This window comes from Anguilla anguilla, chromosome 6 (genome assembly GCF_013347855.1).
Source record: "Anguilla anguilla isolate fAngAng1 chromosome 6, fAngAng1.pri, whole genome shotgun sequence".
Taxonomy (NCBI): domain Eukaryota; kingdom Metazoa; phylum Chordata; class Actinopteri; order Anguilliformes; family Anguillidae; genus Anguilla; species Anguilla anguilla.
Window position 1 is genome coordinate 45,901,572 of NC_049206.1, and position 24,014 is coordinate 45,925,585.

Consider the following 24,014-nt stretch of genomic DNA (forward strand, 5'->3'; position numbering starts at 1 on the left):
ATATTAGTTTTGATGTTCACTTAATTTGCCAAACTGCCTGCGAAGAAAATGATAACACCTGAAATTTATCAAATGTAAAAGTTAAGTTGTCAATTCTTTCCTGGCCTTTATCTTTTTTTTCTGGCATTGTCCTCACAGCATGTCGTTTGTCACAGAATGGAATCTCTTCCAATCGCATAAATAAATTAACCTTTTATTCCTGTAGTCCTGTGGTTCGTGTAGAATAAAATAAAAATAAACATTTTTTTAGGCAAGCCGGTGTGCCTACATGCCTAATCCAAACATGGCTGTTCCCGGAACGTTGATGGCACAGTACCACATGATGAAAGACATTGCCTCGATCAGACACTTCAAATTCACACCCTGTTCAAAAACATGTACTGTGACCAAATCGCTGCTGGTTTCAATTGGTTCTCTTTTTTATTTCAAAATGATTTAATATTAAAATCTTAATGTGCTGCCTTTTATGCAAACTGAGATGGTGGAGTGACATTTTAAGTGCATGGAATGATTTTTATCATACCCATACATCCCATACATTTAATTGCACTGCAGAGATATGCAGCTGCATGTTGTTTCTATGGGAACTCCGAATCGCCTAGCAACCTTAACGTAGGGCTTGTCGTGGGCTGTTTGATATTGCAACGTCCTGTCCAGTAAAATATGACTCTTCGCAATATGAACATTTTCAATATTTTCAAATATTCTTTGAGGATTTTGGACATTTTGAAAACATGGCAGATGACTCTGCATTTGTTACTTGTTTTTTGCCCAACCACAGCAACTACAGTGACTTGCAGTGGCTGTAATGTATGTTTGAGATGGTCTCTCTCTCTCTCTCTCCCTCATTCCCTTCCATAGACAGTTTTGGGGACGCTGCTGGTGGACTCAGGGCTAAGAGCCTCTTCGGCTAAGTAAATGGTACCCCGTCTCCGTATGTATGGAGAGCGCGGTCAGGGTCAGGGAGGAGGAGGGGCTCCACCGCTGGTTCCTCTGGGGTGTAGCAGCTGTCTGAATGCATGTTAAAGACGCACTGGCAGCGGGGAAGAACAGACTCCCCCGGCCAAACTCAGACCGCACACGGTCCCTGCTTACTCTGCCACTGGGACTCGCCTCTGACAGTTGCGGCGCTTTATGAAAGTTTTCGACGGTGGGGGAGCGGCCCCTGGCACAGAGCAGTCTCCGCGCATGCCAGCTTGTGCTCATCATCGTTCTCCTGTGTTCCTCGGCGAATGCGTTATGGGTTTCTGGCCAATTAATGAATAACTGCAGTCTGACATTCGGTTAGTCTGGCATTTAGGCTGTTCCTGTTTCCTGCGTGGGCCTGGTACCCACACGTTCAAACTGGTGAAGAGGCGCAGGAGGACACGAACGCCGCTCCCGGCTAGGGCGGAGCGCCTCCTCCTGGCGGTGGCGCGTGCTCTGTCGGGACCGCACTACGGAACGCAGACGCTTTGTGTTGGGTGAGGCTGGAGCGGCGGGGAAAAATAGTCCCGCCCGAGGCCGCTCTGTGGCAGTCCACGGGAAGGGCGCTTGCCGAGACGCACGGCGGCCATTGTGGTGGCCTCCGCGTACGGAGATATTTTGAACATTACGTCTTGCTTTCCCAAGATAACACGCCGGCTGCTCGAATTTATTCGTGTGCTTCAAACTTTATATGCGTAACCGATAGGTGACTTGAGCCAGTTGCTATTCTCTGTGTATCACCCCTGCAAGGTTGAAGGGGCGAGCTAGACCTCCTCCGTCACTGTCTTCCCCGTCATCGTGCATGTACGTGATTGTACATGTTATGTGTGTTAAGGAGCTGGTGTGGATTCAGAGCCTCCCGCAAGGAAGGTTCTAGATTCTTTGGAATGTCGGAACGCATTTACTGGGCAACGTGCCCGTGAGCTCATACACCCTCCTTTGTCGAAACACTACTGGAGCCACAATGCAATGCAACTGACAACCCCACAAAAATCCTGTCTTTTTTTGAACTCCGCTAATGTGAAGGATCTATTGCTGTAGTCAATACAGTGAAAACAGTAAAGGCAATCACCAGGCGCCGTGCATGCTCTCACGTCGATGTGCTGGGTTGTCAAGGGATACACTTCAGGTAATTATGTGTTTTTTTTTCTACTGTGGTACTGTGTTTCCTTCTCGCTTAGTGTATGAGGGGATGCACATGCACATGCGTGTGCAAACGCAGGCTTATTATGGTGACAGTAACCAGGCTGCAAGAGGGTTTGATTCATTTCTGCGTTGCAAATAGCCTTCCTCCAGGAGTCATTTGATTTCTTAAAGAGTGACACAGCGAATAAACGTTAATGAGGCATGATGCTAAACAACAAACAGATAAAAAGTTCTTCTAAATAATTTCTGAGAGCCTCAAAAAATCTGATTGAGTGTCGTTTGCAGAAAAGGAACTTTGCTACAGTTCCAGTTGGCTCTATAAAAATGTATTTTTCAATCTACGCAACTTTGAACATCCAGGCATCTCTCCATAGAGCGGTTTCCATGGCGATGCACTGACACATTCAGACTGTGTTCTGATTCAGGGTGAGGCATGTTGGTGAGCTCTCCAAACCTTAGCCACCCACACCTTTTTTTTTAGTTCTTGTTCTAGAACTGACATCATCACTCCATTAATATGCGCCATGGCCCTCTGCTTTTGCCTGAAAGCTTCAGGATCACAGGAATTCTTTTCAGCGTTCTGCGTGGAAACCCATCGGGTTTAAATGAAGTGGCGTTCTTCAACTGATGTCTGTGGTGCCAGAGGGTATCTCTGATTCCTTTTTTCCCTACCCCCCATCTGATTATTAAGGGTAGGGGGTGGGCACCGCTGATGTGAAAACTCATTACGAGGAAGGTCTTATTTTCGATTTCAGTGAGGTTGGCTGGTTCACTGTGTCGTACCCAGTTTGCGCCGCTTAGGGTTCGCAGCATCAGCGGAATGAACCCGAGGGGCTCGGAGATAGATGCAACGGCTCACGCAGGCTCCACGGCGCATTTCACTCAGAAACACTTTAGTCCCTGCATCCTTCTGTCTCTCCGACTGCGGAGTACTTAGGAGGACTGCTTCACATGCGACGCTTTCCCCCCTCGAATAAGAAATGGCACACTTACAAAAGGTTTCGCCCAAATACGTCACAATGTTACACGGCTTATCCTTCAGAGAAACCCCATGCTGTGACATGACTGCATTCAGTGGCAAATCCCATAGACATGTAGTCTTCGGTACCTGGGACACAAATAGCAGGTACCTCCCACGTGCAGAATCTGTTTTGGGACGGAAGACAGTTGGGTGCTCGACGTTCTCACCGGGGGAGAACAGCTATCCTTAGAAGTGCTCACAGGGAGTCCATTTGGCCAGCTGTTTAATATCGTAGGTTATATGGTTCGATTGTTCGGGACAGTAATTCATTTGCAGTACCTTATAAACAGATGACCTCAAGATTGGTCACATAAAATGTCATGCTAATGAGTCACGTTATATTTATAGTATATTTAAGTTTTAAGAATATTTATGTTCTTTGCATTTGTTTCATAATTTATATGATTATTCATTATGCTTTTTTATCACCCTCTGGACAATTAATTATTGTTTTGTCAAATCAAAGGAAATTCCACCTTTATATATTAAATTACTGGGTATTCCTTGGTTTTGTGTGTTGGAATACAAAGTCTAGGGAAGCCTTGCTATTTAGACGCACTCCAGTTTGTAGGTGTTGTTTAGAAATATGGAGGGATTCCTATATGAAATGTTACATAAGTTCTGAAGCAAGAATGAAGCACATACAAATTCACAATGCTTGATATGAGCAGGGAACTAACAGCTTTGTGACAACTGACAGGGATTTATTGTGGCAAAATGGCAGGCAGTGCTGATAATAGAACATAATGTCTGCTGTCACATGCAAGCCATAAGCGGGCATACGAGACATTGTTTTGTGTCAAGGCTTTTGAGCCTTCGTGACTGCTCACAGAGGCCTTATGTATGCATTATGACTGGTGTAATGAATCTTTCTCGTAGCCACCATCAGGAAGTATTGAGTTATGAAGACATAAATGGAAATGAGCAAAAGCTAAATTCTGTGGAGACATTAGGAAGAATTTCACAGAGAGTAGACAATGTGTGGAATAGCCTGCCAGGTCCCTTAGTAGAGGCAAAAACTAGAGGAAGTAGAGGATTTCAAGACCAGGCTTGATACGGGGCAACATAGCTCAGGCGGTAAGAGCGGTTGTCTGGCAGTCGGAGGGTTGCTGGTTCGATCCCCCGCCCTGGGCGTGTTGAAGTGTTCCTGAGCAAGACACCTAACCCCTAATTGCTCCCAATGAGCTGATTGGTACCTTGCATGGCAGCCTTTCACCATTGGTGTGTGAGTGTGTGTGTGAATGGGTGAATGAGAGGCATCAATTGTAAAGCACGTTGGATAAAAGCGCTATATAAATGCAGTCCATTTACCACTTACCATACGGTGTTAGATCTAGTCTATAGGTAATCAAAGCACTTGGTACAATGTAGTCAGGAAAATGGCGAGTATTGTTGGGCTGAATGGCCTCTTCTCATCATTATGCTATGTTATGTTATGTAAGTTTTTGAAACATCTCATTTCCAAATGGGGCCTAAAAATGAGCACATAGGCTGACATCACTGGTAGCCTAGGTGTCACTGGTCATGCTGACTTATGTTTTGGCAGCAGGTCCCACACAGACTGAGCCCAGTGCGAGGCTCTGGCTAACGCTCTCCTAAAGAGGCCCGAGTGTGATTTACCGCCTGAGGTTAACAGGGGCAGCAGTACGGGCCCACTGCTCATTGCAGTTTGATAGACTGTTCTGTGCACATGGCAAAATGTGCCACGGGGTCCTTATCGTGCAGTGCAGCACAGTGGACAGGTTAAGTGGGTAGGTTATGTTCTTCGGTCCTACTGTGGAAGGGCTGAATCTCCAGACCACCATCATACAGTACATCCCTTAATATTCCATGGCCGGTCGGAGGGGGGAGGGGGGGGGGGATTTCAAGAAGCTGCATCAAACTTGTTGCAAAACGTTTGTGCTGAATGGAATCCTTTCTAATTGACAAGACCACTTACTAGATTCAGAATTGATTGTCCCATAAAACAAGCAGGGTCATTCAAGGATCAAACTGCCATCTAGCATTTCTTTGGGCTTTGGAAATGCAATGTTGTGAGCAGACAGTGACCACTGATGTCGCTAAATCCACTTGAAAAAAACCCAGACAGATTAAAGACTTTTATTTAACTTTTTTTTTTTGTACTAGAAGAGGTTGCTGTGAAGATCAGTAACTCCCATGTAGAAAAAATGCCATGGACACATTTCATGATATTATACTCTCAGTCACTAATCACCAGCCATTTACCACAGAAGCAGTTGCTTATAATTACACACATCTTTGAATGAAATCAAAGCAAAAAGCCCATATAGAATCACCTAATCTCATTTCATCTCATCCCAATCCAGAACGTTTTAGTTTGTTTGATTGGTTTTGTGTCTGCGGCTAATTTCAGGCACTGCCCCCACCAGTGGCTTTCATGTGCCCCTTAATTTTGCGCTGAGCTGTTGTGGCAGTGGCCGGGTCGTCGTGTCAGAACACGGCGCATTAGCGGAGAGCGACCGCGGCTCCTCCCTTATTAGGATTATCTTCTGAGGGAGAGAGCGCAGACAGTGGCGGTTGTCTCATCGTAGCGGGAGCCAGCGTCTGTGGACGGTGGCGGTGCGAGTGTGGGAGTGAGTGGGAGACCACATCCAAGGTGAATGCAAATTCTGGCGTGGAGCATTTCTCTCTTCCATTGTATCTGGATCAGTCAGAGGGTATTTTGCCTGGATTCTGGTTACATAACATGTTCTTCAAAAAAAAAAAAAAAAAAAGAAGAAAAAGGGAGAGAAAAAAAATCTCAGCACTGCAAAAAGGAGCCATGCTGGGCAGACTCTCTGAATCCCTCTTGGGTTCCTGGTACATGCTGTTTGTGTGTGCGAGTCTATGCGTGTGTGCGCGCGTGCGTGTGTGTGTGCGTGTGCATGTGCGTGAGTGTGTGTGCGTGTGCATGTGTGTGTGTGTGTGCATGCATGCATGTGTGTGTGTGTGCTAGCATGTTTGGCTGTCAGTGTGTGTGCGTGTGTGCTAGCATGTTTGGCTGTCAGTGTGTGTGTGTGTGCGTGTGCGTGTGTATGTGTGTGTGTGTGTGTGTGTGTGTGTGTGCGTGTGCATGTGTGCGTGCATCCATGCATATGTGTGTGTGTGTGTGCTAGCATGTTTGGCTGTCAGTGTGTGTGTGTGTGTATGCACGTTGGGGGATCTGTATTCTGTTTGATTGGAAATCAAATTTAATGTGGATACGCTGCCAATGTGCCTTTATGGTTGGAAATAATCTGACTTTATTTTTTACTGAGTGCAGAGACGTAATGCTTTTTCAAAGATCTCTCAGATCTCCTCAGATCTCTCTGACACATATTTCAGTTAAGTATCCCAATGTATTTTCCTTGGCTTCTTCTTTCTCGAGTCGTGTGACTGAAAAGGAAGCAATCCCCCTGCCTATTGTCAGATTCAGTTACATTGGCTGTAATTACATTATGCGTAGTAGTTCCAATCAGCGCCTTTATAAGGACTTCACAATATTCAGTCGAAGCTCCTTAGTAAGTACCAATTGAAAGTACAAAATCGTGGTTTCAAACAGGAAAATGAGCATGATTAATGGGTTTAGTAAGTCATTTCTACAGCCAGCGTGGCCCGAACAGTGTGCAGATATTTGAATGAGAACCACCCACATGCAGCAGCCTTTCCTTCCGCACAAGGGATGTCTGAGTATAGCGGGTGCAGTCGGTGCCACGCTCAACCTTACCATTCAGCAAGGCGGCGTTAAAAAAAAAAACCCACAGATAAAGAACGGAGAAACGGGAGACGGTTCCCCTCACCTGGTTCTCCGAGCCGTCGCCACGGTGAGGGGCGGCGATCAATTAAAGCCTCCCGTTTTATTTTTAACGACGTGATTCACGCGCGGCGAGGCCGCTCCGCCGCCCATTCTCTCCCCCTCCAGCGTTCGGTAGCGTAGCAGGGGTGGGGGAGGAAGATTTCTCGCCGATTGCCAAGTTACGCAACCGGCTTCAAGGAAGCAGAGGCTGGGCGGGCTGGAACTCTGTCAGGGTGGCGGTCGGGGCAGTGGCGCGGTGCGTGTGAGCGTGTGCTTTTAATAGCCGTTCGTCCAACACATTTCCACTCGCACGGGCGGGGACAGCTCCAGTATCGTTTCGCCTAGAAATTTTCTGAGGACATATTAATTTGATTTGTTAACAAAGTTGTACTGATTATATGGTATGCAGTGTCTATCGCTCACGAGTCCTCCTTTCCTAGTGGGTCTAGTTTCCTAAGGCACTACAAGACTCCCAGACTCCCTTGGTAAAATAATTTGAGAGAGATTATGCTTCCTGGAAGTCATTCATTTTCAGGTAATTTAGACACAACACCCTGCACGACAAACACCCGACATCCAACTATGTTAATTTGATACTCAGTAAAAAGTCTGCCTCCTTTTTACTTTTCCCTCTGTTTGATACACCTGTTTTGATATTAATCCCATCCCATTGCTTCAACAGCCCTTATTGATGCAGGAAAATGCAACCTAACATACAGGTCCTTAGAAGTGGTGCTACCAGCTATGACTGTCTCACTCTTCATTGGACCAAATGAACTGTGTAATCATGTCATTGGAAGACTCCACCTCATACACATACATACATACTGGTACAGACTGACTGCGAATACCCCATTAACTGGAGTCTTTTGTGATATGATACACTGCTGAATGAAACCCTCCATCCCTTGAGATAAATTACTTTTTCAATTACTATTTGTCGTAAAATAATACGGTATTTGTGTTCAATTGTGCATTAGTGCCAGTAGGTGTTACTCTTCCCTCTGGAGCAAATGGAAACCCAATCCACAGTGCAATTATGGGGGCACTGTGCCATAGAAGATGAAGTGCTTTGGAAAAATGTTAAATGGAGCCCCAAACTCACTGGGGTCATTAAAAATCCCGTGACACTTCTTGAAAATGTAGGGGTGTCCTGGTCAAATTCTGACTTTCTACTTCTGGCCGCCTAATCATCCACAGATGCTTTGATAGACAATGCAACACACACTTGTATTCCTATCCACTCTTACTCCCACAGGTCATCACTTCAAAACAGAATTGAGTTCTCAGTTGACCTACCTGGTTAAATAAAGGTTAAATGAAAAAAACTCCCTGTGGTATTTTGGTCTATCCATGAGTGCAGGCTGAGACTATATCAGTATACTCAAATATATTTTCATCAAAATTGCCAATTAGCCAGTTGACTTTTTAATCACAAAATGAAACATTGGATTCAGATTTAATTGTCTTTCATTTATGCAACTACAGTATGTAGTATATTCAGTAAATTTTTATTCACTCATTGCTTGAGAACTTCTAAATAGCACCGTTCTCTTATGAAAATACTCATGAACTGAAATATTTGCATTTGACAGTTACATAGATTTAGCCTTCGGAAGATCAAATTCATTGGAACAGCAGCTGCACCAATTTGTACAGAAAATGCTTCTGTTTTCTTTTGAATCTTCCACTCATGATGCCTCAGTTGTAAGCTGCGAGTTATTCATTATTGAGTTACAGGTGCATCTGATAGTATAAACAGGCTGAAATTACAATTTATTTCCTTGCTTATTTCAGCTTTGTAATTCTTGCAGACAAACATAGGACCACTTCATTAGTGTTTTAGAACATATTTTGTGAACAATTTAGAAAAATGAATTAACTAGTGAGAAGAACAACTAGTGTGTTCCTGCATATTTGTATTTTTATAAAAAAATTGATTCTATTTTCCATCTATTAATGAGAATTATGGTTTTATCACTTGGAGTTTTAAAGCAACTATTTGTTGTCAAGTAATGAAAGTGCTTAAACTCATATGAGAACTTAAAAACCAAAATTAGGGCCACTGGATGGCTCATTTGGTTAAAGCACCTCACTGTGATTGAATTTGGACCGTGCCACTGCTGGCTGTGGCTGTAGGTTCCATTGGACAATGTGCAATTGGTGATAAAATGGGGGTTAATTCGGATAGGGTTCCATATCCAGTGCTATGTAGTGACCCCTGCTGGCCGATAGGGTGCCTGCATATTGTAGTTAAAGCTCCATAGGAAAAATCTTCCTCTCACTATGCTCTATGCAAGCATAGTGGTAGTCTTTGTGAAAAGAAGCAGCTGGCAACACCATATGTTTCATAGGGGAACCATGGATGTCTACACCCTCCCGAATCTTGCGCATGTACGTGGCTGCAGTTGCAGATGATTCGCCATTCAAAATTGGGGTGGAAATTGATATACTCAAAAAAGAAAATTCTTCAATGGCCAAAAATGGAGAAGGTTTTTGCATGATGTTGACGACATATTATAGCTATAGGCTTGTTCTTTTTAGCTTTGTATATTTTTATGTCCAAAATCTACCGAATAGCTGCATTAAGTTTTCAGTTAATATGTTACAATATTTAACTGTTTGAGTGGTGAAAATGTATGACCAATCAGTTATGTATATTGCAGCAGCAGTGCTTATCTTATGAAAAAATAAAATTACATGGTTGTGAAATGCAAAAAAAATATATATAAAATGATTAATGCCGGACACCATCTGTGTGGGATGCTTGGACAAAAGGTCTAAATACAAAATTGTGATGAACTTGCCTAAAACATTTTTTTTGTGCGTCTGTGCAGGATGATAAACTCACAGATGCCCACCTGCTATCCTTTGGCAGTGATTTAGAAGAGATGCTGTTTGAGGAACTCAGAGCAGGGTGGTGGGATCACAATTGAGAGATGTTACTGGCCTGGGTTCAAGTGGCCTAGTATAGCCAGTAATTTTGAACTCTTTGTCCTTGTGTTGCTGTTTATCACGTGACAAATGCATACAGCTGATGTAAACGTTGGCAGTGCTGCGCATGTTGAATAACTGCGTTTTGCTGTGTATTCACTAAAAACTGTAGTGCGCCGGTATGACTGTTTTGAAAAGTAATGCCCCACTGTCAACTTACTATCGTTCATATGGTATTTAGCTTAAGAGTACTGTCAGGTTTAGCCCAAGCCTTTTGGAGTGCCTGAAGTTGACTATAATAAATAGAATGTTGAGCTAAATCATACTGTAGTTGCTCTTGCATTATGTTTTTAAATGGTAATTTTTAAATCAATGCTTAATGATTACGAAAAGATTCTGTCCTTGGAAGTCTATTCAGACGCCACAATCCCATACTCTCTACTGCTAATAACAAACGGGAATGTTCAGTAGCCTCTTTTAAAGGCTCAAAATGCAATACAAGCCTCCACTTCAATTTTAGTGAGTCAGAGCTCACCATACTCTGTGCGTGGATTGTCCACATTTATAAAGCACACATTGTAGATCAGTGCTTGCGTGAAGAAGACTGCTGCGCTTCCAGAGTGACAGGGAGATTTTTCCCCCGTCGTGCATGATGAAAACCTTCCAGCTTCACAGCCCCGGAGGTGGAGAGAGTGTGTGTCGGTTGGCAGTGAGAAGAAAACCTGTTCACTTATCTGGACATTTTGTTTGCCCTCACAAATATATGGAAATTGGAAACCAGCTTGTCTAGAGTAGTACAATGATGAACAGAGAAACAGATTCCAATCTGTGAAGGTTCTTCCTTAGCTATTTGTGTTAGTTATTATTATTATTATTATTATTATTATTATTATTATTGTTATTATTATTATTATACAGATATTGAGTGTTAGAGGTAATGTTACTGTAGTCCTTTTGGTCTGTCTTTAAAATGTAGATGGTTATAGTTTCCACTGAAGGTGGAAGGATCGAGCCATATTGGCCCTCTGATTTTAGACTATGAGATACCACATGGTTCCTCGCAGTAGAGTTGGGGCTTCCTGGTTAAATAGGTGATAAATATATTTTAAAAATGTGCCGTTTTCTATTTTGTATGCATACCATGCTATTCTCCTGCTGAGCTCAAGAGCTAGTGACTTGTTTCGTTTCCACCAGTCACAGTAAGGGTGTTGGATATACTGTATGAGTGAATAGAATTTCTGGAGGCTATCTATGTGGCTTGGCAACCCTGCTCCTTTGAAATCTTAGATTTCCGCCCCGGCCTTGCCCTAATTAAATGTCTATCTCATTGTTCAAATCCAGCTGGTAGAAACTATGACAAGTGAAACTTAATTAGGTATTAGATGGCATTAAATTGACCATCCAGTGAAACAGATTCATGTATTCATTGTTAATTCGAGCAGAGCAATGTCACTTCGTAATAGCCATGTTCTTTTTTTGCCATGTGCCGAAGCTGAAAATCTAATCAATTTGCTTCACGCAAAGGGATTGAACAGGTTCTATAATTAAATACAAGTCATAGCCATTGAACTGTAAGCGAGCCATGGCTACAGATGTGTCTTTCTTTGGTGAGGTGAGTGGAATGGGTTCTGCCTCTTCCCTCTCCATCCTTGTTCATGATGTGTATATGTGTGTACATATATATATATATATATAATGGCTAGATTATTTGTTTTTCCACACTATTTCCAGCGTTTACCGTGAATGGCTTTTTAAATATCTTGTCTCGAGGACAATTATTAGGGAGCGCTCAAAACGTCTCATGATTTAAGGCAATCAATACCCCAGGGCTCCTCACTGTAAAATCGCAGATCGGTTTCATAATGGTGTAATTAGGATTTTAATTGACTTGTGTTTGAACAGGAAAAAAAGAAACGCTACGTTACAGTGTGGGAACGCTAATAGATTTTGATACCAAATATGTAGCTTAAGTATTATTAAGAAAAGGCGACACTATAAAGCAGCATGAATCCCATCCACTGGAGAATCTGGAAATTCATGGCATGCATCAGAAGCTTCGGGATCCCTGTGCAGTAAACAACACGGAGACATTTGCGAGCTGCTGTTGAAGGCTTACATTCCTGTTTGCGATCTGCTTTAGTCAATGCGGTTTAACGCCGTTAGCATTTGAAATGGATGATTGGACATCGCATGTGAATTGTGATCAGGGTGCTGTTGAGTCACAGGAAGTGGGAGGCGGGGCCTCTCCATGCTTGGGTTGCATGGATGTCAACTGGATGACCCCTTGGCAGAGCTCTGAAGCCTTATACTCGAGGGGAGGAAGGGCCGTCTTGAGTTCACTGTTGCTTGCCGATCCCGTTCCCTCTCTCCCTCTGTTCTGGCCTTTTCGTCGAATGATGTGGAAGCGCTTCCTCATGTATCTGTGACTCCTGCTCGCCTCTGGCACATTCTGTTGCCTTGGAAACCACAAAGCTCTTCTTGTCCGCGGTGCTGCATTGCCTCATGTGTAGCTGTTTGTGAAAAACAAGCGAGTGAGTGGTACATGGGGGTGGGGGGTGGGGGTGGGGGGGGGGGGGTGTGGAGTGGATGGAGAGAATAAGAGTGGGTGCGATAGAGATGTACACAGTGAGAGGAGAGTGCGAATGGTGAAGTAGGGCATGATGGAAAAGGAAAATTAGAGAGGTAGAGAGTGAAGATGGAGAGAATAAGGTGTTGATTATCGTAGCACTCTTGAGAAACTGACTAAATGTTTGCCAAGGCTGGCGGTCGACCAGCATGGCCCTGAACGCCACCTGCCTTTCAATTTTTCTGCCTTGTAAATAGAAATATGGATTACGCTGTCACTCTTTCTGCATATTGGAATGTCCTGTGGCCAGTCAATCTCTCGGCTAATTTACAGCTCTGCTGAACCACTCCACTGAGTGGGAGCAAGCGGAGTACTATAAGGTAATCAAATCCCTCTCATTACACACACAAATACAAACACACAGACACACACACACACACACACACTAATGAAAACATGAGCGCACATGCTAACGCACACACACACACAGATACACACTAATGCACACATGAACGCACACACTAAGGCACACACACGAACACACAAACGCACACACGTGAGCACACACAAAATTCGCACAAAAACACACATACTGTATACCCATGCCCACATATACGACAGTTGCACACGCACACAGTTGCGTGTAATAGAGGGATTCCCTCATCTGCAATTCTAACCAATTCCAACAAACACGTTCTCTCTCACAGATAAGGTAGGTGTGTGTTGGTGCGAATGAGCGAGTTATTCCATATGCAGTTTTATTCTCGCAAACCCTCTTTGGCATCAGTTTAATAAAGTGAACTAATTTTCCATATAATTCCTGTAGTTATCCTAATAATTTGGATGATGTGGAAAACAAAATAATTACAGACATCACAGATAGCATTGGTCTTTAAATTAAATTGAAGTCATTGCTGTAGCCAGTGAACTATATGAGGCACTATATATAATATTGGACAGTCTAGTGGAAACGGTTCATCCTCGGTATATCTTTACAGTGTAAATTGGTATTGTTGAAGAGTAATAACAAATATGTAAATTACTTGTGTTTGTACACTATTTTCAGCATTTACGGGGAGTGGTCTTTTAACCATTCTATTACCAAGGACAGCTACTAGGTAGGAATCAAATATTCCCTGTGTTTTTTTGCAAATCAATACCCCAGGGTTCTTGACAATAGAATTGCTGATCAGTTTAGTGATATACAGCATGTGATGAGCATTAAATATTATACTTGGAAAAAAACAGGCACAATTACAGAACTGTAATTGTAACACATTTTACATTGATTGCAATGATATAACATTGATACATTTGGATTCAACATAGGACTGCATGCATGCAAGCTACTGTTCGACGCGTCATCGATTATTTTACATTATTTTTGTGAGGTCCGTTCATTTAGAAATGCTGTTGAAAGTGAAAAATTGTAGTCTTTGAATATATGAAAATATCTATGGTTTAAACAAAAAATTCTCATATGAACAAATGTCAAATTAGATGTGTTTTTAAACAGGAACGCGAACATCCCTGAAAAATCCTATTATGCAGCTCTGCGATTTCCTCCTTTGTTACCATGACAACCGCACATTTTATTTCTGTCTCTTTTGATACATTGCTAGGGATCACAGTCCTTGAGCATTACATAAGTTCTGAAATATTCATGAGGGGGGTTTTCCTGTGGCTAGAGCTCGTACTTGCTTTTAACAAATTATTTATAGTGTAAGAAGGACATTTTGTTTGGTATTTATGGCACGGAAACGGAAGACGTGTGCCTCTGTCCCGTTATCTGTTCCAGTGTGGAATTTGAGTGGGATCAGTTCTATTCCTATGCATTTTCTGTCCATTCAAAAGACTGTGTCACTCATGGGAAGGCGTTTTGTTTCTCTCAGGAGACCGAAGCCTTCATCTCACGGCTCCTCGGCTTAAAATGGGCATTTGTATGCTGTGGGTGATCTTTTTTTGCCCTAAATTTTTTGAAATTGCCTTTGATGGAATTTTCAATACTTTCCAAATGCCAAGATTAGGTTTTAAAATGTATTGTATTATTTTTTTGTTATTGTGTATGCGATCACAGGCTTTGTATATTAAAGATAATATCGTATATTTCCTGAATGAAATTGCTGGAGTGTAGCCCAATTGCCATTTGAATAGAGCAATTTGAGGAAATGGCTGAATCTGTCACGCTCCTGAGTCACCTTTTGTCATTTTGTGCGTTCTGACTGTGACTCCTTTCTATAGCGTGCAGACTTTCAGGGGAAGCAGACACATAATGGCTGTCCCTGTTATGGTACTAAGTCATACTTTCATTCTGAAGTATTTAAGGATTCAACTGCAATGATCATCAGGGCCTTGTCATATTACACATCGAGGGTGAAGCTACGTGTCCTTGCACTTGGAAATTTGACTGTTGTGGGGGTGGGGGTGGGGGGGGGGTGGTGGTGGTGGGGGCGGGTGAGGAGGTCTGGTTCTGAGGCTAGATCCGATATAGATTTTCATTTCAGTCCACATTAAGATCTCTGGGAGAGTGTTGGTGTGAAGTGGCAAGGCAAAATGAGAGGTCCTGTTGATCCGAGGCTGTGTCAGTCGCTAACTGACAGGCGCAACCCCTCTCCTCACCCTGTGTCAGACTCGCTCCGTCGACATGAAAGCAGGCCGCGCGTTTGCATAAAAATACCTTTAAAGAATCGCTCACTGCTTTTTCTGGGCCGTGTTTTTCTGCTTTTGGCTGAAGAAAACAGAAGGACATAGGTGTGGAGGAAATGAGACACTACATGATTAATGAGCCCTAGTGGTTGAACCAAAGAAGTTCTCACAACTGGCTCTGGCGTTCTCGAAGGCCTTGAATTTGGCGCTAATGATCTTTGTTTTACGAGCATTTTCTGCAGCGTTAGAGGTACTGTGACAGCCGGTACCACAGCGGCCCCCTGACTTAGACAGCGCGCATTGCAGCGGTGCTCTGGATATGGTATCATTTTCCAGAACATTCCCCACTTTAGTCTACATCTTCCTCTGTGAATTTAGCTGCCGTCAATTGCACAAGCCAAGCATACATGTACCTATTAGGGCTGTCAAAAAATATTTGAAGTTCGAAAACTATTCGAAAATCTTTTTTTTTTTGAGTTCGAACCTAAATTTTAACATTCGAATATTAGTTTTGGATCCCGCGTTTTGTAATTAACATGAATATACAGGCTTTAATTTCATGCGGCGATTCATGTTCATGCGCGCAAAGTTCATTTCCTGTGCTAACGTTACTACCTCTGTCAACAAAAAACGTTTTGCCCTGGATCCAGAGCAGGTGGATCGTCTGGTTTTCCTTACCAATAACCTCCGGTGATACTTTCAGCTCCATGGACACCTAACGTTACTGGTCAGCTAGCCTCGCGAGCCAGTCTCTTTTTTTCACTTCGTTCAACAGGTCTGATCAGCTAACAATTTAGGCTAAATAATGTACCCATGGCAGGCTATGTTTCCTTTCTGTTCTGAAGATTTTGATAAAATTGGATGATGAAAGAAGTTAGACTAAACCGAGTAAGTAATTTATGTTGTTTTAGGCTACAGGTATTAGCCGTTTGAATAGTTTTTGTGTTACGAAATAAACAGGGATTTCCTATAAATAATAATTTCCCTATTATTGTGATTAATAAATGCCGAGTTGTGGCAAATTACATCCACGAGAAAGTGCTTTATGCATTTGCGTATTAGGCTATAGAGACTGCAGGGGGCTCGTTTATAAAATGAACCTGAGTGCATACGCGAAATTAAGACCTGACGTAGAGCCACAACCGTTTCCACGGTCAAATCGAGTCATGTTGAAATTTTATAAATAATTACTTTGACGTGATTTGATTTTTTATATACGCGCCACAAAGTTGATCTAAAATATGTTTTATAAATGAAGCCCTAGATGTAGTAACCTAATATGAAAGTTCACGATGTCCTCTATTCTACTGCCCGCTCGTGGAAAATAACGCGTAGGCCAGTTTAGAGGGAGCGCCACGTGCTTATTGCGCCCGACAATAAGCAGCTTATTTTTGTGAATTATAGGCAAATTATATTTGAATATATTCAAACTCTAACGAATTACAAAAGCTAATATTCCAACTCAATTTCATGGCAGTTTTGACAGCCTTAGTACCTATTCTGTGTTTGAGCTCCCAGAATTTATGGGGCCTGCACATGTGAAGAAACGTAACCCCCCATCCCCGAACCCCACCTCATCCCAGAGAGGAATAGCATCACTAAGGGCATGCATACACTATACGAGTTGCGGGCTCCCGATTGCTCTTTTCAGATCGGAACTACATTGTTCGAAAAAATGTTTGGTCTTCACACCGCAACTCGCAAGGCATGAGATACCATTTCGAACCAATTTGATTTGTCTTATGGGCTCCCGATCTTTTTTTGCCATGTTTAAAAAAATCCAGCGCAGTCGGCTTGAATTCGCCAGGTGTGAGAGGTCATGCGAGCCAATTCTGCGTTTCAATTCCCGTTGGATTGAGGAGGTGGCTCCATGTATGACGTTTTGCTGTGCTTTGCCAGCTGTAACGTGATCTGATCTTGCCAGGAGCTCGTATAGTGTATGCTATCGTCCAATCGGTTGTCACAGTTTGAACATCTTGAGGTGTGAGAGGGCATCCGAACTCCCGACGTCTTATCCTGTGAGAAAGTCGTATAAATTAGACCCGCCCTAAGACAGCCAGAGACAAGCGAACCTGCGACAGTCCGGTCTTACAGATTGGGTGGAGGCAGGGATGTGTGAAACTGTCTGGAAGAGGTCAGGTTACAGTGAGGCGATGCAGAAGGATGGGACCTCCCTGTGTCCGTGCTCTTACAGAGCGTGAGACGTGGGGTCTCTTCTGAACAGCGAGAAGAAAATACACGGCGACAGCAATTCCGTGGCTGGTAACTGTAAGGCGTTGGGGACCTGCCTGGATGTCAGCACAGTGTTTAATAACCACTCACCTGTGAGAACCAGACAGTGTAGGAGTGTTTCAATACTTTAGTATCGATGGGAGCTTTTGTAGTCGCTAGTGCTACCTTGACACCCCATGGGGCCATACCACGTGTGATCCACTTCTGATAAATTTTACGTATATCCCCACAGTATTCACAGATGGCGAATCATAATTTTGAGGGTCACTGCAGTCTATCAAATGGTTTATTTTCCAAGTGAATAAATGGAAATTCAGAAAAAACTGCTGGATGCAAAAGAATAAGGACAAAAAGAAGGACATTTGCACATTTTCTCCATTGCTAATTTCACAAACATTTATCAAGAAGCTGGGCTTTCGGACGAAGACCTTCGTCAGAGCTAGCTAGAAAAGAAAGTAACAAAATAATTGTTGCTTGACGTCCCATGTTTAATCATGTTTTCATTGAAGCTTGGAGGCACTATTCATTTACTGAATGGCTATTCGAATGACTCAGATCCTGCAATTATTCTATTTAGTATCCTCCTTGCGCTTCTTATCCAGCTGCCATATGCCTGGACGTAGCTGGCCTTTAAGCATTCTGTTTTTATTTTTAATTTTTTCTATGGCAAATACAATGTGATGTTGATTCCCATCGTCAAAACATCACCCTCTCAGATGTGACAGGGTAATTTACAGTAAGGTACTCACATTTCTTCCCCTCTGTGGTTTTTGTGCTGCCATTGTTTGATTGAGTCTGACAGGAAAGCTGACTTCCGTTGTATTATCCGTGAATTTGCTGAACATGTTTCGGGGGGGGTCATATAGGTGGGAATACACTTCCATTTCAGTGTGGATTAAAGAAAAGCCACCTATGATAATGTGGTTTGAGCATGTATTTTGCATATTTGCGAAAGTTATGTCTCATGAGAAACATTTACCTGAAACCCACCAGGCCTTATTAATCACTATGGCACTGAAACGTGGAAAGTTAGTTCCACAAAACTGAAAATCTCACTATGACCACTATATTAGCCAATGTTGATTGTCACTATAAACATGTACCGTATGGTCAGTGAGAAATGACAGTTTCTTTATATTTATTTATAGAACATATTAAATGTATAGAATTTGTACAACACTGGATTATGAGCTGCTGATTCTGAATTCGCTTCTTCTTCATTTGCCTGTCTTTGACAGACCAGCTGTATTCATGGTCGCCGTCTCCGCACTTCGATGAAGACAGTCACTCTCCTCCACCCAGGAACATGAAGGGCTTATCCGGCGGCCGTGCACAGCACCACCTCCCGGCGGGGCACACCTGCAGCCTGGCCGAGTGCGAGCACTCCCACGACCACCACATCCACCATGACACCCGCCACTCCTACCTGCTCAGCCCGACGGAGAGCTGCCCCATGGACTACCACCACCGCTACTCGCCCCGCAGCTCCATCCACTCCGACTGCATGATGATGCCCGTCGGCATGCCCGGCGGCAGCGGCGGCGGCGGCGGCGGCGGAGGCGGGGCCGACCACGTCTCCAGCAGCACCTTTCCCAGGATGCACTACAGCTCCCAGTACTACGACACGGCCACGCGCGACGACTGCGCCGCCGCCGCCGCCGCCGTCTCCGTCTCCGCCGCCGCCGTCTCCACCTCCGCCTCCTCGCACCACGTCAGCTCCAAGAGCAACCGCATCCCCGCCAACCTGCTGGAGCAGTTCGAGAAGCAGCTGCCCTTGCACCGCGACGGCTTCCACACACTGCAGTACCAGCGCGCCTCGGCCACCGCCGCCGCCGCCGCCGCTGAGCAGCGCAGCGAGAGCCCCGGCCGCATCCGCCACCTCGTCCACTCCGTGCAGAAGCTCTTCACCAAGTCCCACTCGCTGGAGGGCTCGTCCAAGATGAACGGCACCAAGGGGGAGGGCGGCGGCGGGGGCGGCGGCCACCACCACCACGGCCACGGCCACCACTCCAAGCACGGCAGCAAGCGGAGCAAGAGCAAGGAGCGCAAGCACCGCTCGGGCGTGGGCGGCTGGTGGAGCTCCGACGACAACCTGGACAGCGACAGCACCTACCGCACGCCCAGCGTCATGAGCCGCCACCACCCGGACCACGCCGGCCACTGCTACCCGGAGTCCATGCAGGGCCACCACTTCGGCGACCTCACCCTCAAGACCTCCAAGAGCAACAACGACGTCAAGTGCTCGGCCTGCGAGGGCCTGGCCATGGCCCCCGAGGGCAAGTTCATGAAGAGGAGCTCCTGGTCCACGCTCACCGTCAGCCAGGCCAAGGAGGCCTACCGCAAGTCCTCCCTCAACCTGGAGAAACCCATGATGCACCAGGACCTGAAGCCATCCCTGAGGCCTTGTCATTACCTGCAGGTGAGTCCGCTGTGATTCAGTTCAATTCAGTTCAGTTTGATTTGCATGGCGCTTTTTACTGAGAACTGTCACAAAGACGCTTTGCAGAGTAGCAAGGCAAGAAACAAAAGCAGCAAACAGAGCAAGCACCAGGCCTGAACCCCCAAATGGCAAGCAGAAGAGGTTTCTGCTTGCTATTTGGGGGAGAAAAACCTCAAATGATGGCAAGAAAAAACTCCCCGATGGGAAAAACTCTTGGAGGAACCCAGACGATAGAGTCCTCCACTGGCCGCCCTACCATAAAGTAGTGGTAGAATGGAATGTAGCAGAAATGCTATAAGGGATCTATTAGCAAATTACACAGGTTACGCAGGTTACAGTTAAGGTAATTGCTAACAGGCATAATAGAAGACCAAATTGTATAGTTCAGTATAGTGCAGTTTCAAGGGGCTGGGTGATATATCTGGAGCTCCAGCCTATGCCAATGCATGGGCAGGGGAGGAACAGGGCTGAAGCAGTCCATGACCACGGAGAGAGGGACAGGGCTGGAGCGATCCCTTGGACTCAGAGCGAGGAAGCAGGCTGGAGCTGTCTTTAAAAATTATTTATTTGCCATGCTCTAATACGTATGGACTGTAATGTCCAAAATGTCCTGTAATGTCCTCTGAACGAAATAAAGTTTGGCTGAGTTTGACACAGCAGACTCCCTTTAACAGAATCGTTGAACCAAAGCTGACGTTTCAGAGTCCAGAACATCTCTGACATGCTCCGAAAGAATTTACCTCCAAAGCGGTTTGATAAATTTGGTAAAGGCTGTTGCTTCCCTGTTTATTTCATTCGGTTGCATTTTTTCTCGAATATGTGCCCCTTTGTTGCAAGATAACTGGACATTTTGTTCTTGTGATGAGCGCTGGCGCTCGGTGGATTCTCTCTGGTCTCTCTCTCTGGGCTTGAATACCGAATGAGACTGCTCCAGTTTTGGATCATTTCATCTTGGACTTCTGCGGCAGTGTGCATTTGAAGAAATGCAGTCTGCATCCTTGACTGATGCAATTGTGCTGTAGAATTTACATTTTCAGTTGACTTTGATAGCGGAGGATTTATTTCTGCATCGTACTCTCACATACCAACATTGAAATGTGAGACATTCTCTCTCCTTCTCCCTGACACTGTTATTTATGAGAGCTCACACAAGATGTCTGACACATTGAAACCTCGGATAAAATGACGGGGGAAATCTGTCAGCGGTCTGTCTAAGCATTATTGAACCAGAAACGTTGCAAACAATAACTTTTATTGAATGGGACTGTGGACGTTCTTTGTGAGATACATCAATCCATTCAATACCGCACCCCCACCCCACCCCACCCCAAACACGCACACACACACACCTATGATCAATGTTGATTCTCCGGTCTTTGTATTTGCCGACAAGTTAGCTTTACCTGAAATTCTTTTTGTCGAAAACTCTCTGGAGCTCTCGGAAACTGTGGTCAATCCGAATGCTATGTAGTCAATGCAGGAAGTGCGATGAGATACTATAAATGCTTAACTGCCTGTCTTAACTGTACGTTGGATGGATGATGAACGTTTTATGTCATGCGGACAAGCGGTTCCCCCAGCTGAGCCCCGCACTGCAATCAGGAAAATGGCCTGACTGAGCGCGTGTACTGTACATCTGGCGCTGAGCGCGTTCGCAAGTCACCAGCCATAAACAATGTGAGGCCTGGCGGTGAGCTCACGCGTGACTGTGTTACCTACTGACACAGTTTGCCGCCGCGGCTCAGGGCTCTCAGCGCGAGTGCGCTCCGCGTACCTCGGAGGACCGGCGCGGTCTTTAATCAATCGATCCTTTCGTCGCGCGTTCTCACTCTTTTCGTTTGGGCCCGCGGCCTTTCCCCGGTAGCGGCGTCACTTCCTCGTTACGAGAACGGGAAAGAACAGGGTAATCTGCCTGTCTCGGTTAATCATTTTGTTTGTCTGTAGTAATTGCGGCATGCTTGGCTTTTATGTGGCTAGCACCGCGTAATGTTTTTTTTTTTTCTCTCAGGAAGGCCAGTTAAGTATGGAGACCGTAGATATAATTACGTTATGCGCTGATTTGAATTAGCTCAAGTAAATCCATCAGGATTATTGAGAGGATAAAGTAGTATCCGAATGATTTTTTACATGTTTTTCCAAACATTACAGTTAATTAGAAGGAAATGTCATTTAATGCAGTTCATTCAATGCAGTGCAGTATGTCTACTTTAATTTGAGAGTATTTACGTCTACGTCAGGTGATTCATGTAGGAATTACATCCCATTTTATACCTAGTCCATCATTATACAGCTACAAATATAGTAAGTTTGCAATTCGCCCACAGGACGACATGCTTTAATTATCTTTCAATGATTCATAATAGAACAACAACAACTTACTTTGTTAAGACAGTTCAATGAGTTCATTTCCAATTTTGGAGTGACAAAACTCTTTAAAAAGAAATAGGATGAAGTAAATAATTAATATCATACCGGGGCATAAAATATAAATTTTCTATTTCTCTGGAAAAAGTGTTTCAGGTTTAAAAATTAAAATAATGGAGAAATGGTTGTAAATTGCGATCAGAGTTATTTGGCGTGTCTAACCAAACAACTTTTCAGAGGTTATTTTAGAATAGCCCTTGTTGCCCTTAAATGATCTAAGTCTATTCCTTTCATCAACCGAGACACCAGTGGTGACTCTTCACTGAGCTACTCAAAAAAGAGCCAACCTCAAAAATAATAAATGGTGCTTTCAGACACCAAGGTATTTTTAGCCAGTATTATCAGTCCTCTGATGGTGATACATTTTGCAGGGAGGGATGTTTATTGTGCAAATGTCCTCATAAGCACCTGGGACAAAGAAGAAATATGATAGATATTGACAAAATAATAAGGCATTGAGATTTGCCCGAAGAATTATGTGCTGTCTGTTATCAGGCAACGTTCAGTTTCTAATATTAATGATGTGACGCTAATGTTGTTTAATTGCTGTTTATCATCATTATAGCCAAATTGATAAGCTGAGCTGTCCATTCTTTCAGATACTTAAGGGATGCCGCTGCGTTATTTCTTCATCAAGCTTCCTCTTCAAACTCTATGAAAAGTTTTTTTTTTTTTTAAGTTTAAAAGAGGGATATCCTAACCAATGAATGGCAATAATTACAAGGATGTTTAGAAAATGAATTATGACCACAACTTATTCTCATGAGGTATCTACAAATCCTGTTGAAATTGAGGCCACGAAAAACATTTGATGTACTTGTTTAAACGAACATGAATCTTACCTTGAAATCCCTAAATGTCAACGTACGCACACAAAAATATTCTGCTAATATTGTTGTGTTGACTTTCGTAGGAGCGAAAGAGAGCTACTGTCTCTAATCACTAGTGGTCAGGAGGTGGAGCACATAGACAGTTTTAAATTCCTGGGAACAACAATCTCCTCCTCTCATGACTGGGTGGACGACTGCGTCACCGTCATTAAGAAAGCACATCACAGAAGTTCAGGGGGTGGAGAGAAGGGAGGCTTCAGTTGTACAGAGCTGTAACGCAATCCACTCTCACCTTGTAACAGCCTTTTATAGCAACACTCCTGCTCATGGGGTGAAAAAAAAACAGTTGGATAAGATTGTATGTACAGTTTTTAAGATCATTGGCACTGAGCTCCCCACCAGACCCGCAATTCAGAAGAAAGGACTGAAAATTTTAAATGACCCCACAGACCCAGCCAACCCCACCCCCCTCCACCCTTTTTTGATCCATTCCACTCAGGTAAAAGACTTAGGAGCATAAAATCCAGAACTTCACACTTTAGAAATAGCACGTACCCTGAGGCTATCCATTTTTTAAACACCTCACGGGTCCACAGCAGCACTGTATGACTTACGACTGTGCAATAATATCAGTACTTCACAGGAACTCACCAGCACTCTACCAAACGGGCCTGTGTAATAGGATTAATACTTGAATGTACCTGGCACTTTACTACTTATGCAACTGACGTGTGCCCAGTAATTTTAATTGATCTTTTCTGCATTCGGTGTGCATGCGCGGGTTTATTTATGATAAGTGCATGCATTTATTCTGTGCTCGTGTTCTAACGGAGGGTTTTGTTTTATGAAACTATGATGTCTCCGTATAATTCACGTTCCATAGGCACACTGAAACAAATCCCTGGCAACTACGAAGTTAACGTGGCGATGAAGCATTGAACTGAATTGAAAGTCGCAGCGCCTATTCAACCCATTCATGCCAGTTAGTCCTTTATATGAGTGACCAGCTCTGGATATGGAGTTCTTCCTTGCCG

The 24,014-nt window shown here is 44.0% G+C and overlaps 1 protein-coding gene across 5 annotated transcripts in view; it reads left to right on the plus strand.

Annotated features, from left to right (window-relative positions):
* LOC118230235 (disks large-associated protein 2-like) overlaps positions 1–24,014 on the plus strand; it is a 167,427-nt gene that overhangs the window by 65,984 nt on the left and 77,429 nt on the right. For all 5 annotated transcript variants that reach the window (XM_035423065.1, XM_035423061.1, XM_035423064.1 and 2 more), the window contains one exon: positions 18,525–19,705. In XM_035423065.1, coding sequence (XP_035278956.1) covers positions 18,525–19,705 — 1,181 coding nt within the window. The remainder of the gene's footprint in view (positions 1–18,524; positions 19,706–24,014) is intronic.